Genomic DNA, 21600 nt, shown 5'->3' with positions numbered 1-21600 from the left:
ACACATTAGCTGCTAAACTTTAGCAGGCAACACATTAGCTCCTAAACTGTTTTGAAATAGTTTTGAAATATTGTTTCATACAGCTGTGAGAGAAGTCCCTGTCAAAGAGACAATGTCTTCATGTCACAGGACCAGCACTGTCCAGCAAAAATGGGACAGACAGTTACTGAATGTATGCAGTAGTGTTTTATAATTGTTCACAGTGTTTTATATGAAAGTTAATTCATATTCAGCTGGAGTGCACCACACTTTTGTTACACAACAATAAACCATGAATCATGTTTTTTTTTCTGTTACAGTATAGATATGTATGTGATAGTATTGAAGTAAATACAGCACATATAACTGTTTATCTTTTATTATTTATTTCCTCTTCAGTTTGAACCAGAAAAACTATACAGGTATAAATATAAGTAAATTAGTGTAAAATTAGTATTCTCTCCTCTAGATGTTACCAGCAACTACCTTTAAGGAATTTTTTTTTCCTATTTTAGTTATTTCGTTAAGTTTTCATTAATTATAATAACTGCGGTTGCCAACCGTCCCGTAAAATACGGAATTGTCCTTTATTTCCCCAATATGGGACACGATGTTCCGTATTTCCATAAATGTCCAATACATATGTCTGTCACAACAATCACGATCAAAATAGACGTCTGTGCTGAACTGCGGAACAACTGCCGAAAAAGTGTGGGTGTTCCCACGGGTGCGACGCGCTTGAGTGCATGGTCATATTTTTTATTTAATTTTATTTAATTTTATTTTAGTAAACTATTGTGGTTTATAGTTCTCAACGGGTAAGGCCGGCCAGTTAGGTCAGAAAAAAACTGCAAATGGGTTGGGTCGGGCCTCTGGCTTCCTTTGTTCCACTCATAAAACACTTTCTTGCAGGTTGTAAATGATTTGTTGTTTGTTTGCAGCAGCAGCAACAACAGCAGCAGCAGCAACAATAACAGCAGCAGCAGCAACAATAACAGCAGCAGCAGCAACAATAACAGCAGCAGCAGCAACAAATAAAACTATTGTGGTTTGATTGATTGTTTAGGATGTTGAGTTTTTAAAGTCTAATGAACAATAATTTATTTAATGTACAGTACTAATGGATTAACAGTTAATACATTAGAATAAATGTTTATTCTTTAATATAAATACATTTCCTAGATTAGTCGGCCTTTATTTTCATTTGTGATAGGTGGAAACCCTCATAATAACTGTGATTGTGACCAGTCCAAGACTCACCTGTGCAATCATCATGCTCTTTAATCAACATCGTCACATAACTCACCTTTCAGGTGGTACATTGTACCTAGTGTGTAGTGCTTTTAAACAACATTTGTAAACCGAATTTAAGAGAAATAAGGCTTTTGTTAGCATAAGGGAAATCTGCCATATTTTACTTTAATTCATGGAATACAGTCATCAAATACAGAAGATTACCGTAACCTGATGTAGCCTATATTGTGGGCATTTTATTTTGAAAGGTCAGACCGGAAACTTGACACGTGTTCTCTGGCTCAGTTAACGAGCCTCTGTTGAGTTCCAGACCGAGGGCGTTCAATGATTAAACCAAGCGGCTGCTTGACCCCCACATTGTCCCCTGACAGTGGAACAGAGAGGCGGATAACGGTCCTCGGTCTGTCGCTCTGCGTGCGACCGTCGACGGCCTCGTTTCCCCGACAAAGCGGCAGCGGCAGCGGGAGAAGGAGAAGCGCCCGGCTCCGTGGTTGCTCTGTCTTCGCTCCGTCCCTTTTCACTGCAGCGACTCCCGGGCTGGACTATGCCAGGATGTACTGGAAGATAAGGAGCAGCAGAGGTCAGCGAGCCCGGTCACTGCTGCTGCTGCTGCTGCTGCCCGTCATTAAGTAGACACCGCCGGCCAACGTCCGAACACACAACGCATCCTTCCCTCTCTCCTCGCATGAACACCGGCTGGGTTTGGCTTCTCGGTCGCGACCTAAGACTCAGGATGTGGAAACCTAAAGTGACTCGTATGATTTTTGCCTTTTCTCTGGCCTTTTTCATGATGGCCGTCTTCTACTTTAACAGCAACCTGAAGCCAGGTGAGAAAATACTATAATAATAATTCTTAATATTTATATTAAAATGTCAATCGATTAAAACAAACAAACATACAATTCATCGCACAGTTTTCTGCAATTAATCGCGATTAATCATGAAAATAAACCTGAAGCTTAAAACAGATACTTATTATATAACATCATGGAATGAATGTAGAATCAACACAAAAAAATATTTGAATTCAAAGACTTTCTTTAAACTTTAAACGGAGTTTCTCTCATGTGAAGTATAAATTTAGCACAAATATCTTTCTTATATTCTCAAATAGAAATAATAACAGAACTCAGGCCCATGTTAAAGGCCAAGACCAATAAAATTAGACATCAGCTGAAATGGCAATTATATTCTTATATTATTAACTAGTAATATAAATGATAACAACAAAATACAGTATGTTCCATCTTTGTGCCAGTTCCATTTGAAAAAGGTGCACGTATGCAGCCAGTGACTGAGGCAGACCAGTTTGTTTACATTATCAGGGACAAAGAAGCTCACTTCTGTTGAATGATGTGGTCTAAGAGTGAGAAGAGTTAAGTGGGCCGTGCAAGACACCAGGGCCACTACTAAGCTTTTGGAGGCCCTAATCATAATTGGTCAGAATGGATTCCTGCTTTCGCACACTTTGCATGACTTTTGTCGTCGCCTCATTCACGCAGAGGTCATCAGTTATCAGATGCGAGCTGTGTGGTGTTGCAGCGCTTCTTTTGTGCAAACCTTTGCCCAAGGATTGCACCGAGAGAGTCCGAGAGCCGGGCTGAGTTTCGGTCAGCCGTGCGGCGTGCACACCTGATGTTGACTGACATGTCAACATCAGTCCGGCAGACTTACCAGCAAGGCACGCATGGGTGTCATCCTGCAGTTTTCAATCACCACAGTCATGTGTCTTACCCGCCATTATGCCAGCTTCACCATTCAAAAACAACTTGATAAAGAAATATGGCAAACTTCAGGCTACTACAAGAGAACTGGCGCTAACTCGATACTACGATAATTTTGAAGACTGTACCATTTCGGGTAAAAACAACTAATTTGCCCGAAGTGAGGGATAGGGTCCATAATTACAAAAAAAACAATGTTGGACCTGTTCATAACTAATTTATATATGTGTTTCATGTAATAATGTAATTATTATCATGACATTTTTTTATCAACCTTAATTTTGGGGACCCCCAGCAGGTACTCAGAGCCGCTGCTCTCATTAAAGGGCCAGTTAATGGCCTTTAATGAAGGCCATTACAATGATGGAGAAGATAGTTTTATGTTTCATATTTGAACTCATAGCATGGTTCTTTGTTTTACTCACAGTTAGTGCAAACGACTGCAGGGTCCAGTCTTTATCAATGAAATGCACAGTGGCTGTTGACAGAAGTCCAGTTGTCTCCTGTGAGAATGGTCTCTTCTGGTTTTGGAAGATACTTGCTGAATGTACAAGCACGCCCACAGCATATGCATCCTATAGAACATTTGTTGGCTTACAGGAATCTTTGTAGCGCTGTCCTATTGCGTGCAGAGAGATTTTGAAAGACAAGCGTCTATCCGACCCCTCAGATTGAGCCCAGACCAAACATCTTGATGTAGATCTGGTTTTCCAGGCTTTGAAGCACACACACACACACACACTCATGACTCAATCTGTCGTTTAACTTCCTCTAGAGCTGGAGAAAGCCGAAGAGAGTCTGACTTGGAACTGTTAAGCTTAACGCTTTGTGAGTTAGTCCTCCTGTTATGGCCAAGCCAAATCTGAATCAGTAATCCACCGGAGCTGAATCTGATCCACCATTATAGCGATCACATGCTAACAGGATATGAACAAAAATAACAATAAGTTTCGCTATCATACACGTCTATGATCGATACAATATATGATGATACGGTCACAGATCACGAGGACGACATTTGAACGGTAGAGGCCACCGTAGCTCTCAGGGAAGGGAGGGGATGAGCAGAGGAACATTTCTTCTCTAAACTAACAGTTAATGTTTATTTTCAGTACAATTTAATATTTACTAAATGATACTTTACATGATTCTATGAGATTGAGGTTATTGATTTTATTTTACCCACCTTTACTTCATGGAATTGTGCAGTCCAGTTTTCCATTACCATGGTACCTCTGCAGTGACATTGTTTTACATGTGACACACAAACTAGTGACTTGTAAAGCAGTCGTTTTCGGGGCTGAATCATTCGGCTCAGTTAATTCAAAAGATTTGTTCACAGAATGGTTCAGTACTTTCTGTATGACCGGAGCACAGACACTGCAGTACTGTCACTAAATACACCAGACTCCACTGTTAAATGTGGACATGTTTAGACATTTCCTTTGGATATCTATGGCCCTAACTCCTTATCTTTGTGTTGTCATTGAGTCAGTACAGCAGCTGCATTTGATGACCCGCTGGAAAAGCTAGACCCTGTGAATAAATATACTGTATTCAAATATTGTCATTTACTCTGTTCACGAGTCCTTTTGAACTCCCCCATCATATTCATGAATAAGTGTTGAGCTCAGGATTATGACTATGGCAGATGTGTTGCTTTCCTCCCTCAGGGAATATTAAACATTTTTATACAACTTTAGTCTGCAAATGGACTGGTATGTCCTGGCTGGAACATGGAGACATGTGACGGAGATATGTGACGGAGACATGTGATAGGCACTCAAGTTTCAAGATAATGATAATTTTAGTATTGGAAAGGATCCAGCAGAGCAAAGGACACAACAGATTACAGCTGCTGCAAAAATGTGATTTGCTCTCGTGTTTTTACCTTCACCCTTTGCAGAGTGACATATTCAACAGTGTCAGAGGTTGCAAGTGGAACATTTTAGTTAGAAATGATGATTCTCCCCACATCTGCAGGTATTCTCTTCAAAGGCTCAAGAAACAGACACTACACCACCATGACATACCACTTTTGCACTGAAACCCCTTAGACACACATGTGTAACCTAAAAGGATTGGGGTTTCTCTTGTACAGTGTGTCTCTTAATTAAACTGCTCTGTGGCAGAGAGGCCAAGAAGGTGTGGGCGGGGGGGTACCGGGGTTCCCAGTGGGACCTAAACAGAGCTCTGTTTATGTCTTGGACTGGAGGAACACATATCACCCTTTCTATATTTTCTACATTTTCTCAGGCTTCATTCCTGTAGGAGCTGACAGGAATGGTGGAGAGTTTTGGGTTAAACCAACAAAAGTAGTGCTTCCTTTGAATAGTCCTTAGGTAAGGTTGGTGAATCTCTTTAGTGGAGGTATTTCAGCTAACAGTTGAGACAGTGTTGCTCAGAATAGCACATGTATATATATATATATATATATATTAGGGATGCACCGATATGACTATTTCTGCCGATACCGATATCCGATATTAATATTGCTGCTATGGCCGATAACCGATATCTACCGATATCGATATATGTTTTAAAAAAAAAGTTTCTGAGATGATAAAAGTTTGTACAGAATGAAAATCATGCAAGCTGAATTTTTTAATGTCTTCCTTTATTTTCAAAACATGTTTTACCTCCAAATAACAAGGTCACATAAGACACAAGTAACCAACTACAAGTAAAGGTTTTTAGAAACCTTTACCACTTGTAGCAAGTGTGTAGCTAAATTAAAGTACAGTTTAACGCCCTCAACTCACTAAACTCCTGTGAGAAAGTTTGGATCATAAATTACAAACATGAATATAAATAAAAATAATACCCTGCCAAAGTTACTGTAACCGAGATAAGGGCGTCTATACTGGGTACGTAAATAAAGTCAACAACCCTTCCTCCCAGCAACAACAACCGCACCACTTCCCTTAACAATAAAACTACACAACAGATATGAGAAACAATACCTGACAAGACAAAATACCTGCCATAATAAAACATGTTAAAATACTTTATCAAACTTGCCAGTATTCATGGCAACCAGATATTTATTCAATTGCAAAACATCGGAAAAGTAGCGCCGACTTGGCAGGTTGTTGCGGGGTTCAATATGCGCTATCAACCGTCGGAACCCTTGGCTGGTCGTCAAGAGCAATCATTTCCATTACCTTGATCGTTATTGCCCTGGCCAATGTCTTCCTTTGGTCGAGTCCCAGCTGCGCTGCTCTCTTTTTTGTCTGCTGCCTAATGTTACTAGCGTTAGCTTCCTGCCGTTGTTTTTGTACTTCTGCGTGGCGGTTTTTCAAATGACATAATCAAATTTGTGGTATTGAATGACTTGACGCGGAACCCTCCGCGCATTACCTTGACTTTGCAAGTGTTGCATAATGCTTTTCGCGTATCTTCTATTGACACCCTGAAAAATCGCCCACACCGCTAATATTCTCTCTCCTCAACACACACACACACACACACACATCTTGTGCTGCGCTTGCATCACTGACGCTGTCCCCTTCCCGACACACATACACAAACAGCAATTAGACGGGTATAAACATCGGTTGTTAAAATCGGCGCAGTTTTACTCATTGGACCGATGCCGATATGTTAAAAAATGACGAACATCGACCGATAACAATATTAATGCCGATATATCGTGCATCCCTACTATATATATATATATATATATATATATATATATGCTCTGTATATGTAAACAGTCCTTGTTTTCTGCTTCCCCTTAGCTCAACAATTTAATTAGCTAATTCCCTGACATTTTCATCAGCTTCTTTGTTGAATACCTTCTGAAAAATGTAGATTGTACTTTTCTTGTCTAGTTGAGTGATGCCACGTTAACAGGGCAGTAATGACACACTGTATTCCTTCACTGAATTTTGAAACCTGCAGTCTGCTGGGCATTTGTTAGTGATCTCTGCGGACTGGTGTGTCATGTAAGATGGGGAAAGACGGCTTTGGGAGTGGTCCTGTTGGGAAATATGTTACTCAGTTGCTGGTAATTTCCATTAGGAAGTGGCGATGTGTTTAGACAACTGGCCAAATTAAGAGTGGACTGTAGCGAGGACAGGGAGGACAAACTCTCTTTGGCAGCTGCATCACTGACTGTTAGTTCCTGTAATTAGGTAAAAGTAAATGTTCTATTAAGAAGATTATGCTTGTGCCGTGAAAATGTACCATAATTACTATGACTGGCTCCCTGTGCAAGTCAAATGAGCATCACTACATTCTACAGTTTTATCTGTTATTATGAACCAGGCTGGTTGTGAATCAGTGGTAGATTGTATCCTCGCTGTGCTGTGAAGACACTTAACCCCAAGTAGCTCCTGATGGCTGTGCTGGCAACGTGTGAATGGGTGTGTAATAGAATGCGTAGTTGTGCTCTATGAATGTGTGTGCATGGAAAAACTGTAAAGTGATATAAAACCATTTGATATCATAAGACATCTTATTTACATCTACATTTTATTTTATTATACCACCATAATCCACTTTTCTATGAGATAAGACGTGGACTGAGCAGTGATACCAAGTTCATTTAAAGATTACAGAACCAACATCATAAAAATAACCACAATCATTGGATTAAGAGTTTGAGCCCCAAGTGTGTAGTATGTTGTCACTGCTGTTGGTGCTGTCCCAACAAAACACCTGGAAATCTTATCTTGACGACTGATTAGTGACTGTCTGATTACTTATTTGTTATTGGCTTTCCAGGATGGGCCTGTGCCTGTGGCCTTCCATTTCCTGACAACATTACTTCCAGTTGAAATTGACCGTTGAAACCTTTGTGAAAGCTTCTTGTAGCTTTCCCCTAAACCATGATAATGAACTATCTTTGTTTTCAGATGGTTTGAGAGCTGCTTTGATTCTTTCTCACTTCAATGCATTTTCTCATGATTGGACACACCTGTCTAAGATGTCCAACGAGCTAATCCAACCCATTTGGTGTTTCATGTCATCAGTTTTACATGCTGTTACATCAAATCATATCACATTTAAATTCATACAACTAAATACTGCTTTACTAAAAATCTTTGTTTGGAAAACACCCCAGTACTTAGATGTTCCTCGTAAATGAAAAACATACCACTTCACCACATATCATATCATCACCGCTTTCATCACTGAGCATGTTGCTGTGTTCAGAACAAGAACACTGGTTTTAGAGCCACATGTGTCTCCATGCAGTAAGAAAGGTTTAGTTTAGCCAATTTCCAGCCAGATGGAATGTGACAGTGTCCATGCAGCCACACATACTGCCTTAAAGAATGTGCCGATGTATAGTGCAGAGGGGCATTACCCTTTCATAAAGATGGAGAGGAATACTACATGCCTGTTGATTTGAGATCAGTCAATAAAAAAAAACCTTTGTTAGAAAAGAGGACATAATCTGTGAAGTCACAAAGGTCTTTTGAGGATTTAAAGTCCTCTTCATAACACATTGGCTCAAACAAAACCAAAGACATGAGAGGAAAAACTACATTTTCTTGATAAAAATATCAATATCAACAACACAAGAGCAGAGCCAGAAGGTATTCAGTTAAAATATGAACTGTCTGACCATCGTTATGGAATGGAATCTCAAAGAAAGCACTCATGGCCACCTGGAAATGAAAGCTTTACACTGTGTGGAGTTTATAAGTCAGCCAAATCCAGCTGAAACTATCATGCTATTAATATTCTGCAGCCTAATTTTACTTTATCTGGTTAAATATATCTTAATGCATGACACATAAATAAAAATAATCTATACTTTAGGATCCAGGATCCTCATTATCCTCATCATCAATCATCAGTTGCTTTTGCTATATATGATTTGTAGTTATTGTACCACTGCATCAAATTACAGGTACAGTCTTTGAAATTTGTTATGAAATGTCACTTATAAGATCTGCATGTCGTCATATATTACAGAGGGGGTAGAATGGAAACTTGAATTAACGTTACGTCCTCTGAACAGCAGCTCCTCCTCCTGCTCCGGAGCTGCACAAACCAACACTAGACACTTGATAAGCTGCTAAACGTCTTCTTAAGGACTCAGCACCAAACTCAGTCTGAAGGTAGTAGTGTCAGCTCTCCATGATGGATTCTTGATGACAGAGATAACTATTTCAAACATTAAATAATTATACGTGTGTGTATTAGGGCTGAACAATTAATTGAAATTTTGTCGAAATCGGCGTACTGCAGTTTTCAAATTGCAGGAGGCGCAATATCTGTTAAAGCCGAAATATGTGTCAAAATATAAGATATCAGATGAGACAAAAACGTGCCAAGAGCTTTGGGTAGGAGGTAAATGAGGACTGTCTGAAGCTGAGAACTGCCAGCCAATGAGAACACCACACTCTCAAATATGGTGGTAATAGGCATGGAGACCCCTTTTATCAGGATGTTGGCATGGTGGATAACAGCCAGTCCCCCACCACCAGTGCAAGGCTTCTGTAGGTAAACACAGCCTGGAGGAGTGGCTTGATTTAATCAAAAAAGTCCAGTTCTTTCTGCCAAGTCTCTGTCAAACAGAGGATGTCAGTCCTTTGCTCCAAAATTATGTCATGGAGGCGAGTTCAGGAATTGACAAAGTGGAGCTATATTTGAGTAGACTGATTTACTATCATTCAAAATGACCACTTACAGTTTTGGCCAATCACAAGAGAGTGGGAATGCTCTTAGTAGCTGACCGATCACAAGACAGAAATCGCTCTGCTGAGCAGGAGAAGTAGACTGACAGAAACTTTTTTTGATCATAAAAAAGGCTAATGATTGTAAGTAGACTCACATTTTAGTTTGAAAAGACCATTCTTCTCTGTTTTTAGTAGATTTTTTTCAAACCATACAAAAAAGCCATAAAGGTGTTACCATTAGTTTTACCACTCGTCAGAGGCTGTATTGCAAGGTGATCCAGGGAATAGCTGCCAAATATACTGTCATCAGTGATCAGTTGATGCAAGATGATCAGTCATCATGTATCCAAGTTTCTCCACGTGTAATATGCCAGTAAGCTCAGTTAACCGGGTCTTACATTTCCAATTTTCAGCAGGGAGGGAGTTGAGCCTCCTGACCGTCTGGTGGATAAAACTGTCCTTAAGCCTGTTGGTTTTGGCCCGGAAACTCCACTTCTACTTAAATATCCATAAGTGAAGGAAGAGAGACACCAATAATCCTTTCAGCTGCTCTCACGGTGCGCTGCTGAGTCTAGCGGCAGGACATGGTGCAGGCATCGCACCACGCGTTGATGCAGCTGGTCAGGATGCTCTCGATAGTGCCTCTGTAGAAGGTGTGCATGATGGGGGCCGGGACTCTTGCTCTTCTCAGTTTGCGGAGGAAGTACAGGTGTTGTTGGGATTTTTTGGCCAGAGATGAGGCATTGTTGCTACAGGACAGGAATTATTTGGAGTTTGACAAAAGAACACAGTGGAATGTAAATGGCTGCATCTGTTCAAGTTTGTTAAAACAATAAATTACTTTATAAAACCACTTTTTGTTATATATCAATCTTTTGATCTGCTGTAATAATGAATTTAAATGAAAATACATCAAGTAAAGGGCTTTTCTCAGCAAGTTGCAAGTTGTGAATAAAAAAGAGATTAATTTGATTCATTAATTACAGATCATAATTAATTAATCTCTCACTTTTGTTAATCGCTTGATAGCACTAAATAGGACACACCGGGGCGATGGTAGCTCAGTGGTGGAGCGAGACGTCTTTCAACGCAAAGGTTGTAGGTTTAATTCCCGGCTCCGCTAGTCTACATGCCGATGTGTGAGTCACATGTTCCAATACTTTGTTCACATGAAAAATGTGTGGGTTCAAACTAAAGGTGCTATCTTCTTTGTTGTCTATCAGACCCAGATGTAAAAGCTGAAATGTTCATCTTTTGTCTCATATTTATCTTTTGATGTCAAACCCAAATGTTTTCATTTTATGGCAAAAGTAAAGGAATTGGCTCAGCATTGCTCAGCCATTGCTTTAGGGCTCAGTTAGAGATGTTCCGATACCATTTTTTCCCTCCTGATACCGATTCCAATACTTGTACTGTGGGTATCGGCCGATACAGAGTACCAATACCGATACCAGTGTGTTATAAAAAAATATATATCATATATAGACTGTGATATGATTATCATTGGTGGTAAGGTTTGGCTCAGGTTAAACTCTCTGTAAAACATGAACAAATACAGCAAATGGACACCATTTATTTTTACCAGTGATATGTTATTTCAGCTTGTACGTTTGTTTTCACTCTGGTCCAAACACCGCAGCACTGGCAGAGCTTCATGTTTCCATGACAACTGACATGGAAAGGATGCGCGTGACATCATTTTTACATGACTCCAGATTGTTAAAATGAGTCTCTGAAGTAACGCTAAACTTTAAAAACAGAGGCATACATACGCAGGACTAGAGATGTAACGATATGAAAATTTCATATCACGGTTATTGTGACCAAAATTATCACCGGTTATCAATATTATCACGGTATTGTTAGATGTGTTCAAAATGTTCAAAAAGTACTGAGCACACACACTGAAATCTTTTAACAAAGTTTTATTTTAGAAAATATATTTTATATTATATGATGATTATTATTATTAATTATCATCTGACTGACTGACACGCGCGCACACACACACAGGTCCTCACTCTGTTGTATAATAATTAAGTAGCAGCGGTCGTACACAGCATGAAAATAAAAAAAAAAACACAGAAACAAACATTTTGCTCTGCTACGGTACGTGTCGTCTGCACACACTACTCGCTTTTGCTGATAGCGCCCAATAACATGTATTTTTACAGGAGTAACGTTAGGTAACACTTCACTTAGATTTCCTTTATTGAGAAAATAGGAACGTTTTACAGACAAACCATGACATTTCCCACTATTCCGAAATCCCGTTTTCGTTGACTTACTTTACACTCGCTGAAAGGTTGTGGGTGGTGGTCACGGAAGTGTTACCCCCCTTCGCGGAGTTTTTTTTTTGTCTTCAATTATTTTACCGTCAACATCATTTAAAAATGCAAAATATGCCCAGACTTCTGATCTTGTTTTTTTACTGGGGGGAAATCTCTGGAGCGCAGGTGGCTTCAGCCGTGTTGTCACAGGACAGTGGAAACTGCGCATGCGCGCCGGCTTCTGAGCGAGTGTCGTTCAGGTGCCGCTGCTTCTTCAGGAAATGAGCAGTATCACTGAGTTTTTCGGTAATCAGTTGCGGTAATCAATCACGGTTTTATTAAAAATTAAAATTTGAAACGGTAGTACTAACCGTCGGGAATATTACCGCGGTTTATCGTCATACCGATAAACGTTACATCCCTACGCATGACACAGGTACGCTGCTTAGTTGTCGCGCTGCTCTTTACGTTTAATAATCGGCTGCTCCAGTTTGACTGTAGGCGCGCTAACGGAGCTAACTGGTAAATGCTGCCAAACATATGATGAGCTAACGTTAGCTCCTTGTCTACAGGTGTCGGGTGATCAGTTCTTCTTCACACCTCTAAAACAGCGCAGCGCAACTGTTTCAAGAGCGGCGAAGAGGAACCGTGTCAGAGCTAACGGAGCTCTAATAAATTATGCGGTATCGGATCGGTGCATGGACTCCAGTACTTTACCGGTCTTTACAGTATTTGGAAAACAGTTTGTTTCTCAGTGAGTCTGAGACCCATCGATTGTCTCTTTGTGAGCTCAGCTCATGTCAGCGTGACAGCTCCTAAAAATATAATACCACAGCAGAAAATGTAAGAAAACAATTACAGAGAAAAAAAATAATTTAAGTAATAAATCACAGACTCACACACATGTGGAAATGTGATGCTATACAGACAAGAGACAGCTTTACTTCACACATTAAAAAAACCCACAGTTCACTGTTTGCCCTACATTCATTCAACAGTGATGTACCACCACTAAAAACAACTGGGATAATTCATGATTATCACTCATAACCTGCAAAACCATGGGGAGACTAAGGGGTTTGCTGCTGCTGCACAAGCTAGACTCGTCTCTTATTTTTTTACAGCAAATACTTTACTTTGTGTTTTAATAACTGGTTGGGCCACCGTTTGCAGCAACAACTGCAATCAAGTGTTTGCGATAACTTGTGTTGAGTCTTTTACAAACGCTGTGGAGGAATTTTGGCCCACTAATTTTTGCAGAATTGTTGTCATTCAACCACATTAGAGGGTTTTTGGGCATGAACCGCCTTTTTAAGGTCATGCCACAGCATCTCTAAAGGATTCAGGTCAGGTCTTTGACTAGGCCACTCCAAAGTCTTCATTTTGTTTTTCTTTAGCCATTCAGAAGTGGACTTGCTGGTGTGCTTCAGATCATTGTCCTTCTGCAGACCCCAAGTTCACTTCAAAGATTGTTGCCAGCAGGGATTTGTGATGAGATGAGAGAGAAAAAACAAGTTTCACATCACTAGCCATTATTAATGGTGCAGAATGAAATATTGCTGGTTTTAATGTTTGATGATGTATGATGAAACCTTTTGAAACCATTGTTCAGGTAGTTTGTGAGATTATAACTTTATGAATCCTTGTTATTCAGAGTGATGGTTAATGAAGTCAGTTTGTCAGTGTATGACACACTTGGTAGTTTTTTATTTGTTCAATTGAAATTGTCTGTTTTTCCTCAGCCTCAGAGTCTGTTGGTGAAAGAAGCAGTGGTCAGAAGTCCAGGAGAAGTCCACTACAGACACTTCTTGATGACCAGGTCAGTACACTTTGAAATATTTTTTTCCATCACCTTCAACAGCCTTTTCCGACCAAAATTCGTAGAGAAAATCAACATTTGTCGTTCGCAGGGTAGCTACTGTTAGGATCCAGTTTTCGAGGCTATCCATATCATACATATCATCACCATTATTATTGTGCTATAATTAAAAGTCGATATCATTAACTGTATAAACTTGTAACCTGATACAGTTGTTGTGTATCTGCTCCTGGTCTCTCTCTCTCTTCTGTCTCTACCTCATCTCCCTCTTGTCCTTTCTCTCCCCCCTTTCTGTCCCCCACCTCTCCTCTGTCCCCCATTTTTCCTTTCACCCCAACCGAGGCAGATGACCGCACATCTCTGAGTCTGGTTCTGTCAGAGATTTCTTCCTGTTAAGAGGGAGTTTTTTCTCTCCACTGATGCCTAGTGTTTGCTCATTGTGTGAACTGTTGTGTTTCTCTGCTCTCCTTGATGTTGTCTATGTACAGTGCCTTGAGATAATGTATGTTATGATTTGGCGCTATACAAATAACATTGAATTGAATTGAATTGAAATTGAATGTTTATACAACTATGATGTCCTTTATATAAGCAGCAGCAGAGACTGTTGATAAAAATTATACTGATATTGACTTTTAATTATAGCACAATAATAATGGTGATGATATGTATAATAATAATAAGAACCAGCTCTAACTATAAGCTTTATCAAAAAGGAAAGTTTTAAGTCTAACTTTAAATACAGAGAGAGGCTCCGCCTCCTGAACTGTCATTGGAAGCTGGTTCCACAGGAGAGGAGGAGCCTGGTAACTGAAGGATCTGCCTCCCATTCTACTCTTACAGACTCTGGGAACCACAAGTAAACCTGTATTTTGTGACCTAAGTGGTCTATTAGGGTGATAGGGTAAGACTAGGTCTTTCAGGTATGAAGGGGCCTGACCATTAAGTGCTTTGTACGTGAGGAGGAGGATTTTAAATTGAATTCTAAACTGTATGGGGAGCCAGTGTAGAGAAGCTAACACTGGAGTTATATGGTCTCTCTTTCTCGTTCCTGTCAGAACTCGTGCTGCAGCATTTTGAATTAACTGAAGGGTTCTAACAGACTTGTTGGTAAATGGCAAAAAAGTGTTGAATACAGCAGTTGTGAGTGGTCATCAGGACTAGAAAACCACTATATAAATGCAGACCATTTACTGGTGCTGTTTATTAGCACTCGCCCAAATTCACAGACAAAAACCAGTAGAAGACAGAGATGGGGCGGGGCTTCACCTCCTGCATGGTGCACACAGGAGGTGAAGCACCATGGTGTGTGTGTGTGTGTGTGTGTGTGCAGCCGACATGAAGGTTCACAGCAGTGGTTTATTCTGAACGAGGTTCACAGCAGTGGTTCATTCTGAACGAGGATCACAGCAGTGGTTTATTCTGAACAAGGTTCACAGCAGTGGTTTATTCTGAGCGAGGTTCACAGCAGTGGTTTATTCTGAACGAGGATCACAGCAATGGTTTATTCTGAATGAGGTTCACAGCAGTGGTTTATTCTGAACGAGGATCACAGCAATGGTTTATTCTGAATGAGGTTCACAGCAGTGGTTTATTCTGAACGAGGTTCACAGCAGTGGTTTATTCTACAGCATCCATTGCAAAAGGGCCAGGTGTAAGGTTTTATTTCACCAGTTTTTCCTTCACTTGTTAAATATTTTTTGTCTCCCTGCAGATTGAATCAGCAGCACAGGGGATCCATCATGGCCGACGGGAGCTGTTAGAGGAAGCTTGCCACTCTTACACCCGCAAACGCAGAGTCCTTATCCCAGAGGACCTGAAGCACATAATTGTTGATGATCAGCACGGTTTGTTGTACTGTTACGTGCCCAAAGTGGCCTGCACCAACTGGAAGCGGGTTCTTATGGTACTGACAAGTGTTGCTGGGTCCCAAAGAGATCCATTGGCTATTCCAGCCAATGAGGCCCACATCCCAGGAAACCTCCGCACCCTGTCAGAGTACTCCACCTCCCAGATCAACCAACGGCTGCGCTCCTACCTGAAATTCGTCTTCGTACGGGAGCCCTTTGAGAGGTTGGTGTCTGCCTATCGCAACAAATTCACGCGAAGTTACAACACAGCTTTTCATAAACGATATGGAACAAAAATAGTGCAGCGGCACAGAGCAGACCCTCAGCCGGAGGCTCTGGAAAGGGGAAATGATGTCTCCTTTGAGGAGTTTGTGTATTATCTTGTGGACCCTACCACTCAGCGAGAGGAGCCCTTTAACGAGCACTGGGAGAGGGTGCACTCACTGTGCCATCCATGCCTCATTCACTATGATGTGGTGGGGAAATACGAGACGCTGGAGCAGGACTCCCGCTATGTGCTGCAGCTGGCCGGGGTGGAGGACCAGGTCAGCTTCCCTGCCTCATCCAAGAGCACCAGGACTACAGGAGACATGGCAGCACAGTTCTTCCACAACATCAGCCCTTTTTACCAGAAAAAACTCTACGACCTCTATCGTATGGACTTCCTGCTTTTCAACTATTCCAAACCATCCTACCTCAAGCTCAGATGAGGCTGGGACGTTGACCAGCCACAGATTCCACTGGACTTATGAAGCCAGGAAGAGTCCAGTTCTGTTGTCTTATTACTGACACTGTTTTCCAAGAAAGCTGCTCCAGAAAAGACGAGGGGAGGGGCTTCTATCATGAGATGAAAGCTTCAGCCTTACACAGTATTTTTCACTGAACAGTGACCAAGTAGAAGTTGGTCATTTCCTCTGAATGTGTGAAATGCTATTGGCCTTTTAATTGTATTAGTTTTCTGTTTCAAGTGTGTGTACAATGTGCAGTAACACAATGAAAGTATTAAAACAGTGAACAGGTGCCTTTAACAGTGGGCCTTGTTTTGATCCCAAACGATGGCAACTGTGAACTCTTGTTAGCTTGTTTTTGTGTGTGTGTGTCTGTGATAATGTCTGTATTTATTGGAATTTTGGACTCATTCAAACTTTAATAGGTATATAGTTCTCACAGTTTTCAAATAAATGCATTTCAGCAAGAATGTGTTGTTTTGAATATTTGACTTTTTAAGCTTTTGCTTATTTAGTGACATGGAAACATTGTGACGTTTGGCTAATGTAATGTAAGACAGCTGGCAGCACATGAGACATAACATGGCAGTTCAGTATTACTGGGTCTGATGATCGGATAGGCACTTAGAGTACATGTGTCTTTGGTGTGAACATGGTAAGAGACACCATATTGGTCAGTAATGTGTCCTCAGGCTAGCTTGTGTAGAGAGAATAAGACTGATCCTTGCAGCACACCATACAGGAAAATGAAAATGAAAAACCACATTTCCAGTCCAAGGCTGTACTTGATATCCCTGTGTAGTACCTCTGTCTTTCCACAAAGATAATGTGAGTGACAACATAGAAAGCTGTACTAGTTCTATTCTATTCCATTTTCTACCACCTCATAGGGCGATAAGGTGGGGTGGAGGATGAAGCGGTAGAAAATGGATGGATTTTTAAAACATGTTGTTTTTTAATGACACAACAAACCATTTAATAAACAAGACTCATTAGATTCTTTGAAGTGTTTCAAGAAAAACAAGCTAAAAGTAGCACATACACAGTGCATTTAGTTGACCTACTTACCTACAGACTCTATCAGTTTACCTCCATAATTATGGGTGCAGGTACTGCTTTTGTGTGTTCACTAATAAGGATGTTTTAATGCACAAGACAAACTCACTATCACTAATTGGTGTGTGCAAAAATGACTTATTCTCATGGCAGTCATGGCTGCAACGAGGTGATGGTACCACAGAGTTAACAATAATGCTGTGTCATAGATGATCTTTCTACAGAGCTCAATAAATACACACAGTCTACAATTTTAATATTAGGTCTATAAATCTAGTTTAACGTTCTGTACCAAAGTCCATAGAGAAAGACAGATTTTACATCAGAGCACACTGGAGATGTTCATCCACTCAACCCTAACCCATTCACCTGCAAGTACAAATGTGTTATTTTGTGACTGTGGGCTTTTGAAATTCTATCTTCAGATTTAGCTATAGGCTATAATCTGCTGAAATGCAAGGAAAGCAAACATATTCCTAAAATATCCAGGCAGCCATGTTTTGAGTAACGAGATTAGCATCATGATTGAATTTGAGGAAAGAAGTTTTAATTTTAAGTTTTAATAGATGTCAACTTAATTTGTGAGGTTTATATTGTGGGACAGTAGAAACTCCAGAAAAATCCAGAACTACGTTTATCTCAGCCTAAGCCTCTCACAAAAAAAACACATCCAAACATTAAAATCACTGCAAAATCATTTAAAATCATTTTATAGACACAATCAGAGATTCAATGTAGTAAAGTAAATTGTATTTCAAGTCAAACGATGTAAAAAGTGCATAGGATAACAAACAAAAGTAAAGGCAATGTTTCTGTGAATATTTAATCCACACTTGAATTACTTTGAATCTCCCCACCTTTGTTTAAACTACAACATGACAAAAACAGCAGACTGACATGTTTCTGCTCTTCTCACTGTGAGGAAACACTATGAAAATGATACATTAATCATAATCAGCGTACCAGTGAACTGAACCTGTAGATCAGTTCAAAAGACTTACTATTCCAAAACATGTGTGATAAAGTCCAACACTTAGCAAAGACATTTCTACAATCTCTATTTAAACAGAGGGGTTCGGTGTATTTAGCGACAGCAGAACTGTCGCTAAATACACCAAACCAAACGATTCAGTCAACGAACAAATCTTTTAGTTATCTAGAACTGATTCACTGTTTTTACCATCACTGACAAATGCATTTTGCAATATTCAAACCATGAATGAAGTATAGTATGAAGTTTTTTTTTTAAGACCATAAAATAAAGGTGCATCATGATCAAATCTAGGCAATTTACAGGTTAAAAATGTAAAAATGAATTCACGGTTGACTGATGTTGGTTTAAAAATAAATAAACAAAATAAATAATAATTTATACAAATTTTATAGCTTAATTTTTTTAACCCTTTTTTTACTCAAGGGACATAACTTTTTTGAAGGCACATCTAACGATTGATCACATATTTTGGGTTTTCTGGGCCTGTACTAGAGCAGCATATATCTGTCAAACTTATCTGATGTGAAGGTCAGGGGTGGGTTTAAGTAATTTGAGGCCCTGGTCAGAGGACAATTTGGAGCCTCCAAACTTAACTAAGAAAAACAGACCATCAACGGAAAGGACAAGAGGGAGATGAGGTAGAGACAGAAGAGGGAGAGAGACCAGGAGCAGATACACAACTGTATCAAGTTATAAGTTTATACAGTCAATGATTACATGTTTATACAACTATGATGTCATTTATAGTGTTGATAAAAATGATTAATTATAGCACAATAATAATGGTGATGATATGTATGATGAGAATAAGAATAATAAGAACCAGTGCTAACTATAAGCTTTATCAAAAAGGAAAGTTTTAAGTCTAACTTTAAATACAGAGAGAGGCTCCGCCTCCTGAACTGTCATTGGAAGCTGGTTCCACAGGAGAGGAGGAGCCTAGTAACTGAAGGCTCTGCCTCCCTTTCTACTCTTACAGACTCTGGGAACCACAAGTAAACCTGTATTTTGTGACCTAAGTGGTCTATTAGGATGATAGGGTAAGACTAGGTCTTTCAGGTATGAAGGGGCCTGACCATTAAGTGCTTTGTACGTGAGGAGGAGGATTTTAAATTGAATTCTAAACTGTGGGTGGAGCCAGTGTAGAGAAGCTAACACTGGAGTTATATGGTCTCTCTTTCTAGTTCCTGTCAGAACTTGTGCTGCAGCATTTTGAATGAACTAAAGGATTCTAACAGACTTGTTGGAACAGCCTGATAATAAGGAGTTACAGTAATCTAATCTAGATGTAACAAAAGCATGAACTAGTTTTTCAGCATCCTGTAAAGACAGAATGTTTCTAATTTTCATAATGTTGCGCAGGTGGAAGAAGGCTGTTCTGGAAATTAGTTTTATGTGTGAATCAAAAGACATTTCCTGGTCAAAAGTAACTCCAAGGTTCCTCACAGTGGAACTGGAAGTCATGGTGATGTCATCTAAAGTGACAATGTGATCAGAAAGTTTTTCTCTGAGGTGTTTAGGGCCGAGTATAAAAGTTTAAAAGTAGAAAGTTACAGGTCATCCAGGACAATGTCTCTGAGACATTCCTGGAGTTGAACAACCTGATTTATTTCATCCGGCCTCATCGATAAATATAGCTGTGTGTCATCTGCATAACAATGAAAGTGTATGTTGTGTTTCCTAATAATGTTCCCTAGAGGAAGCATATATAAGGTAAAAAGTATAGGCCCAAGCACTGAGCCTTGTGGAACTCCACAATTAACTTTTGTTTGTAGTGAGGCTTTATCATTAACGTGAACAAACTGGAATCTATCAGATAAGTATGATTTAAACCAGCAGAGGGCAGCACCTGTGACACCAAGAGTCTGCTCCAATCTCTGCAGTAGAATATCATGATCAATGGTGTCAAAATCGATCACTTCCATCTTTGCAATTATCAGTATGATTATTAAAGTCACCCACTAAAACAACACAGTCAAAATCAATGCATAGAATAGACGAGCATTTTAACTAAAGAGCAACATATTCAAAAGAGTCAAACTTTCCATACGATATCTTCTTGTCACAATGGCTGTGATTAAACAAGATGACAACTCCCCTCCATTCCTATGTAACCTTGCTAAAGTTTAGTAAGACCTGCTGTCAAGTTTCACTTAAAACCATAAAATCAAGGTTTTGTCTTTGAATGAAATCATTAATTAAGAATGATTTGCTTGCTAAAGACCTGCTATTTACGAAAGCTAAATTGAATGTGCTAAAATCCTTCTCTTTCTGTGTTCTGTGACTGACATGTCATGAATATTACATTTGATAATGATCTATTTCTTTTCCTTTTTTATCAAAACATAATTGATGACGCTTCGGGCACATTGTTTTACCATGGAAAAGTCAGGAAGAACATGGAACACATTAACTGAGAGATTTGATCTGGAGACTGGATACGATTCTGATGTAAAGGGAAGTAAATGATCTCATTCACTCAAAAGTGCAAATGAAATAGTGATACATCTTTCTTTAATAACAACATAAATGATTGGATTTTTAAAAACAAATCCCATATATACAGCAACATAAAAATAAAATGATCCCATAGGAAACTAAAACTGTTATTTTAGCTAGCTCCTGTATTACCAGAAACACATGACTTGCCTTTTATCTAGTTTTATTTACCATTTTATCAAATGCAGAAATAATGCTTTTTTAAAAAAACTAATCCTTTCAAAGAACTAAAGACTTGTGTGGAACTAATAGGTTCTAATACTAAGCTGAGATCCCTGGGAGGTTACAATGTCTCCTGCTGCTGTGGTGACATGTGCAGCAGTTACAGCTCACTCTTCTCCTCCCTCCTCACTCCTTCACTCTTGTACCTGATCATTCATGACATCATTGGTCTGTACTGCTTGCAGTCTTGTTGAGATCTTAGTCTTGTTGAGAGTGTCACACTGCAGTGACACTTGTCTTTGTCTTGTGACTTGCTGTGTTTTATTTTGAAAGAGTAACTCTCTTCTCATTTCAGGACACTTTCACTTCCTCCATGTGTCATCTCCCTTGATTGCCCGATTGTTTACTGCTGTGGCCCCGCCCTCATGTGTATTTAGTGTCTGCATCTCTCTCTATCTCGTGCCAGAGTCATCGTTCATGTCATATCTTTGTTTTTCACTCTTTGCCTTGGTTCTGATTTTGTGTTCTTCGTTTCAAGTGAGATTTTTGTTGGTAAATTGTGTTCCTTAGAACCTGCTGCTTTGTTTATCGTAGCATTGTTTTCATATCCTGGTTATTGAGTACTTGGGA

At 39.7% G+C, this 21600-nt stretch overlaps 1 protein-coding gene across 1 annotated transcript; it reads left to right on the top strand.

Moving 5' to 3' along the window:
• The first annotated feature begins 1478 nt into the window (after positions 1-1478).
• Positions 1479-16729, top strand: LOC122767749 (carbohydrate sulfotransferase 11-like). The gene is made up of 3 exons (XM_044023212.1): positions 1479-2060; positions 13605-13681; positions 15396-16729. Exons 1-3 carry the CDS (start codon positions 1919-1921, stop codon positions 16239-16241), a joined length of 1065 nt encoding a protein of 354 aa, XP_043879147.1. The 5' UTR covers positions 1479-1918; the 3' UTR covers positions 16242-16729.
• Positions 16730-21600: the final 4871 nt, after the last annotated feature.

Source organism: Solea senegalensis, linkage group LG4, assembly GCF_019176455.1.
Source record: "Solea senegalensis isolate Sse05_10M linkage group LG4, IFAPA_SoseM_1, whole genome shotgun sequence".
Taxonomy (NCBI): Eukaryota; Metazoa; Chordata; class Actinopteri; order Pleuronectiformes; family Soleidae; genus Solea; species Solea senegalensis.
This window is presented reverse-complemented; position numbering and strand designations above follow the sequence as displayed.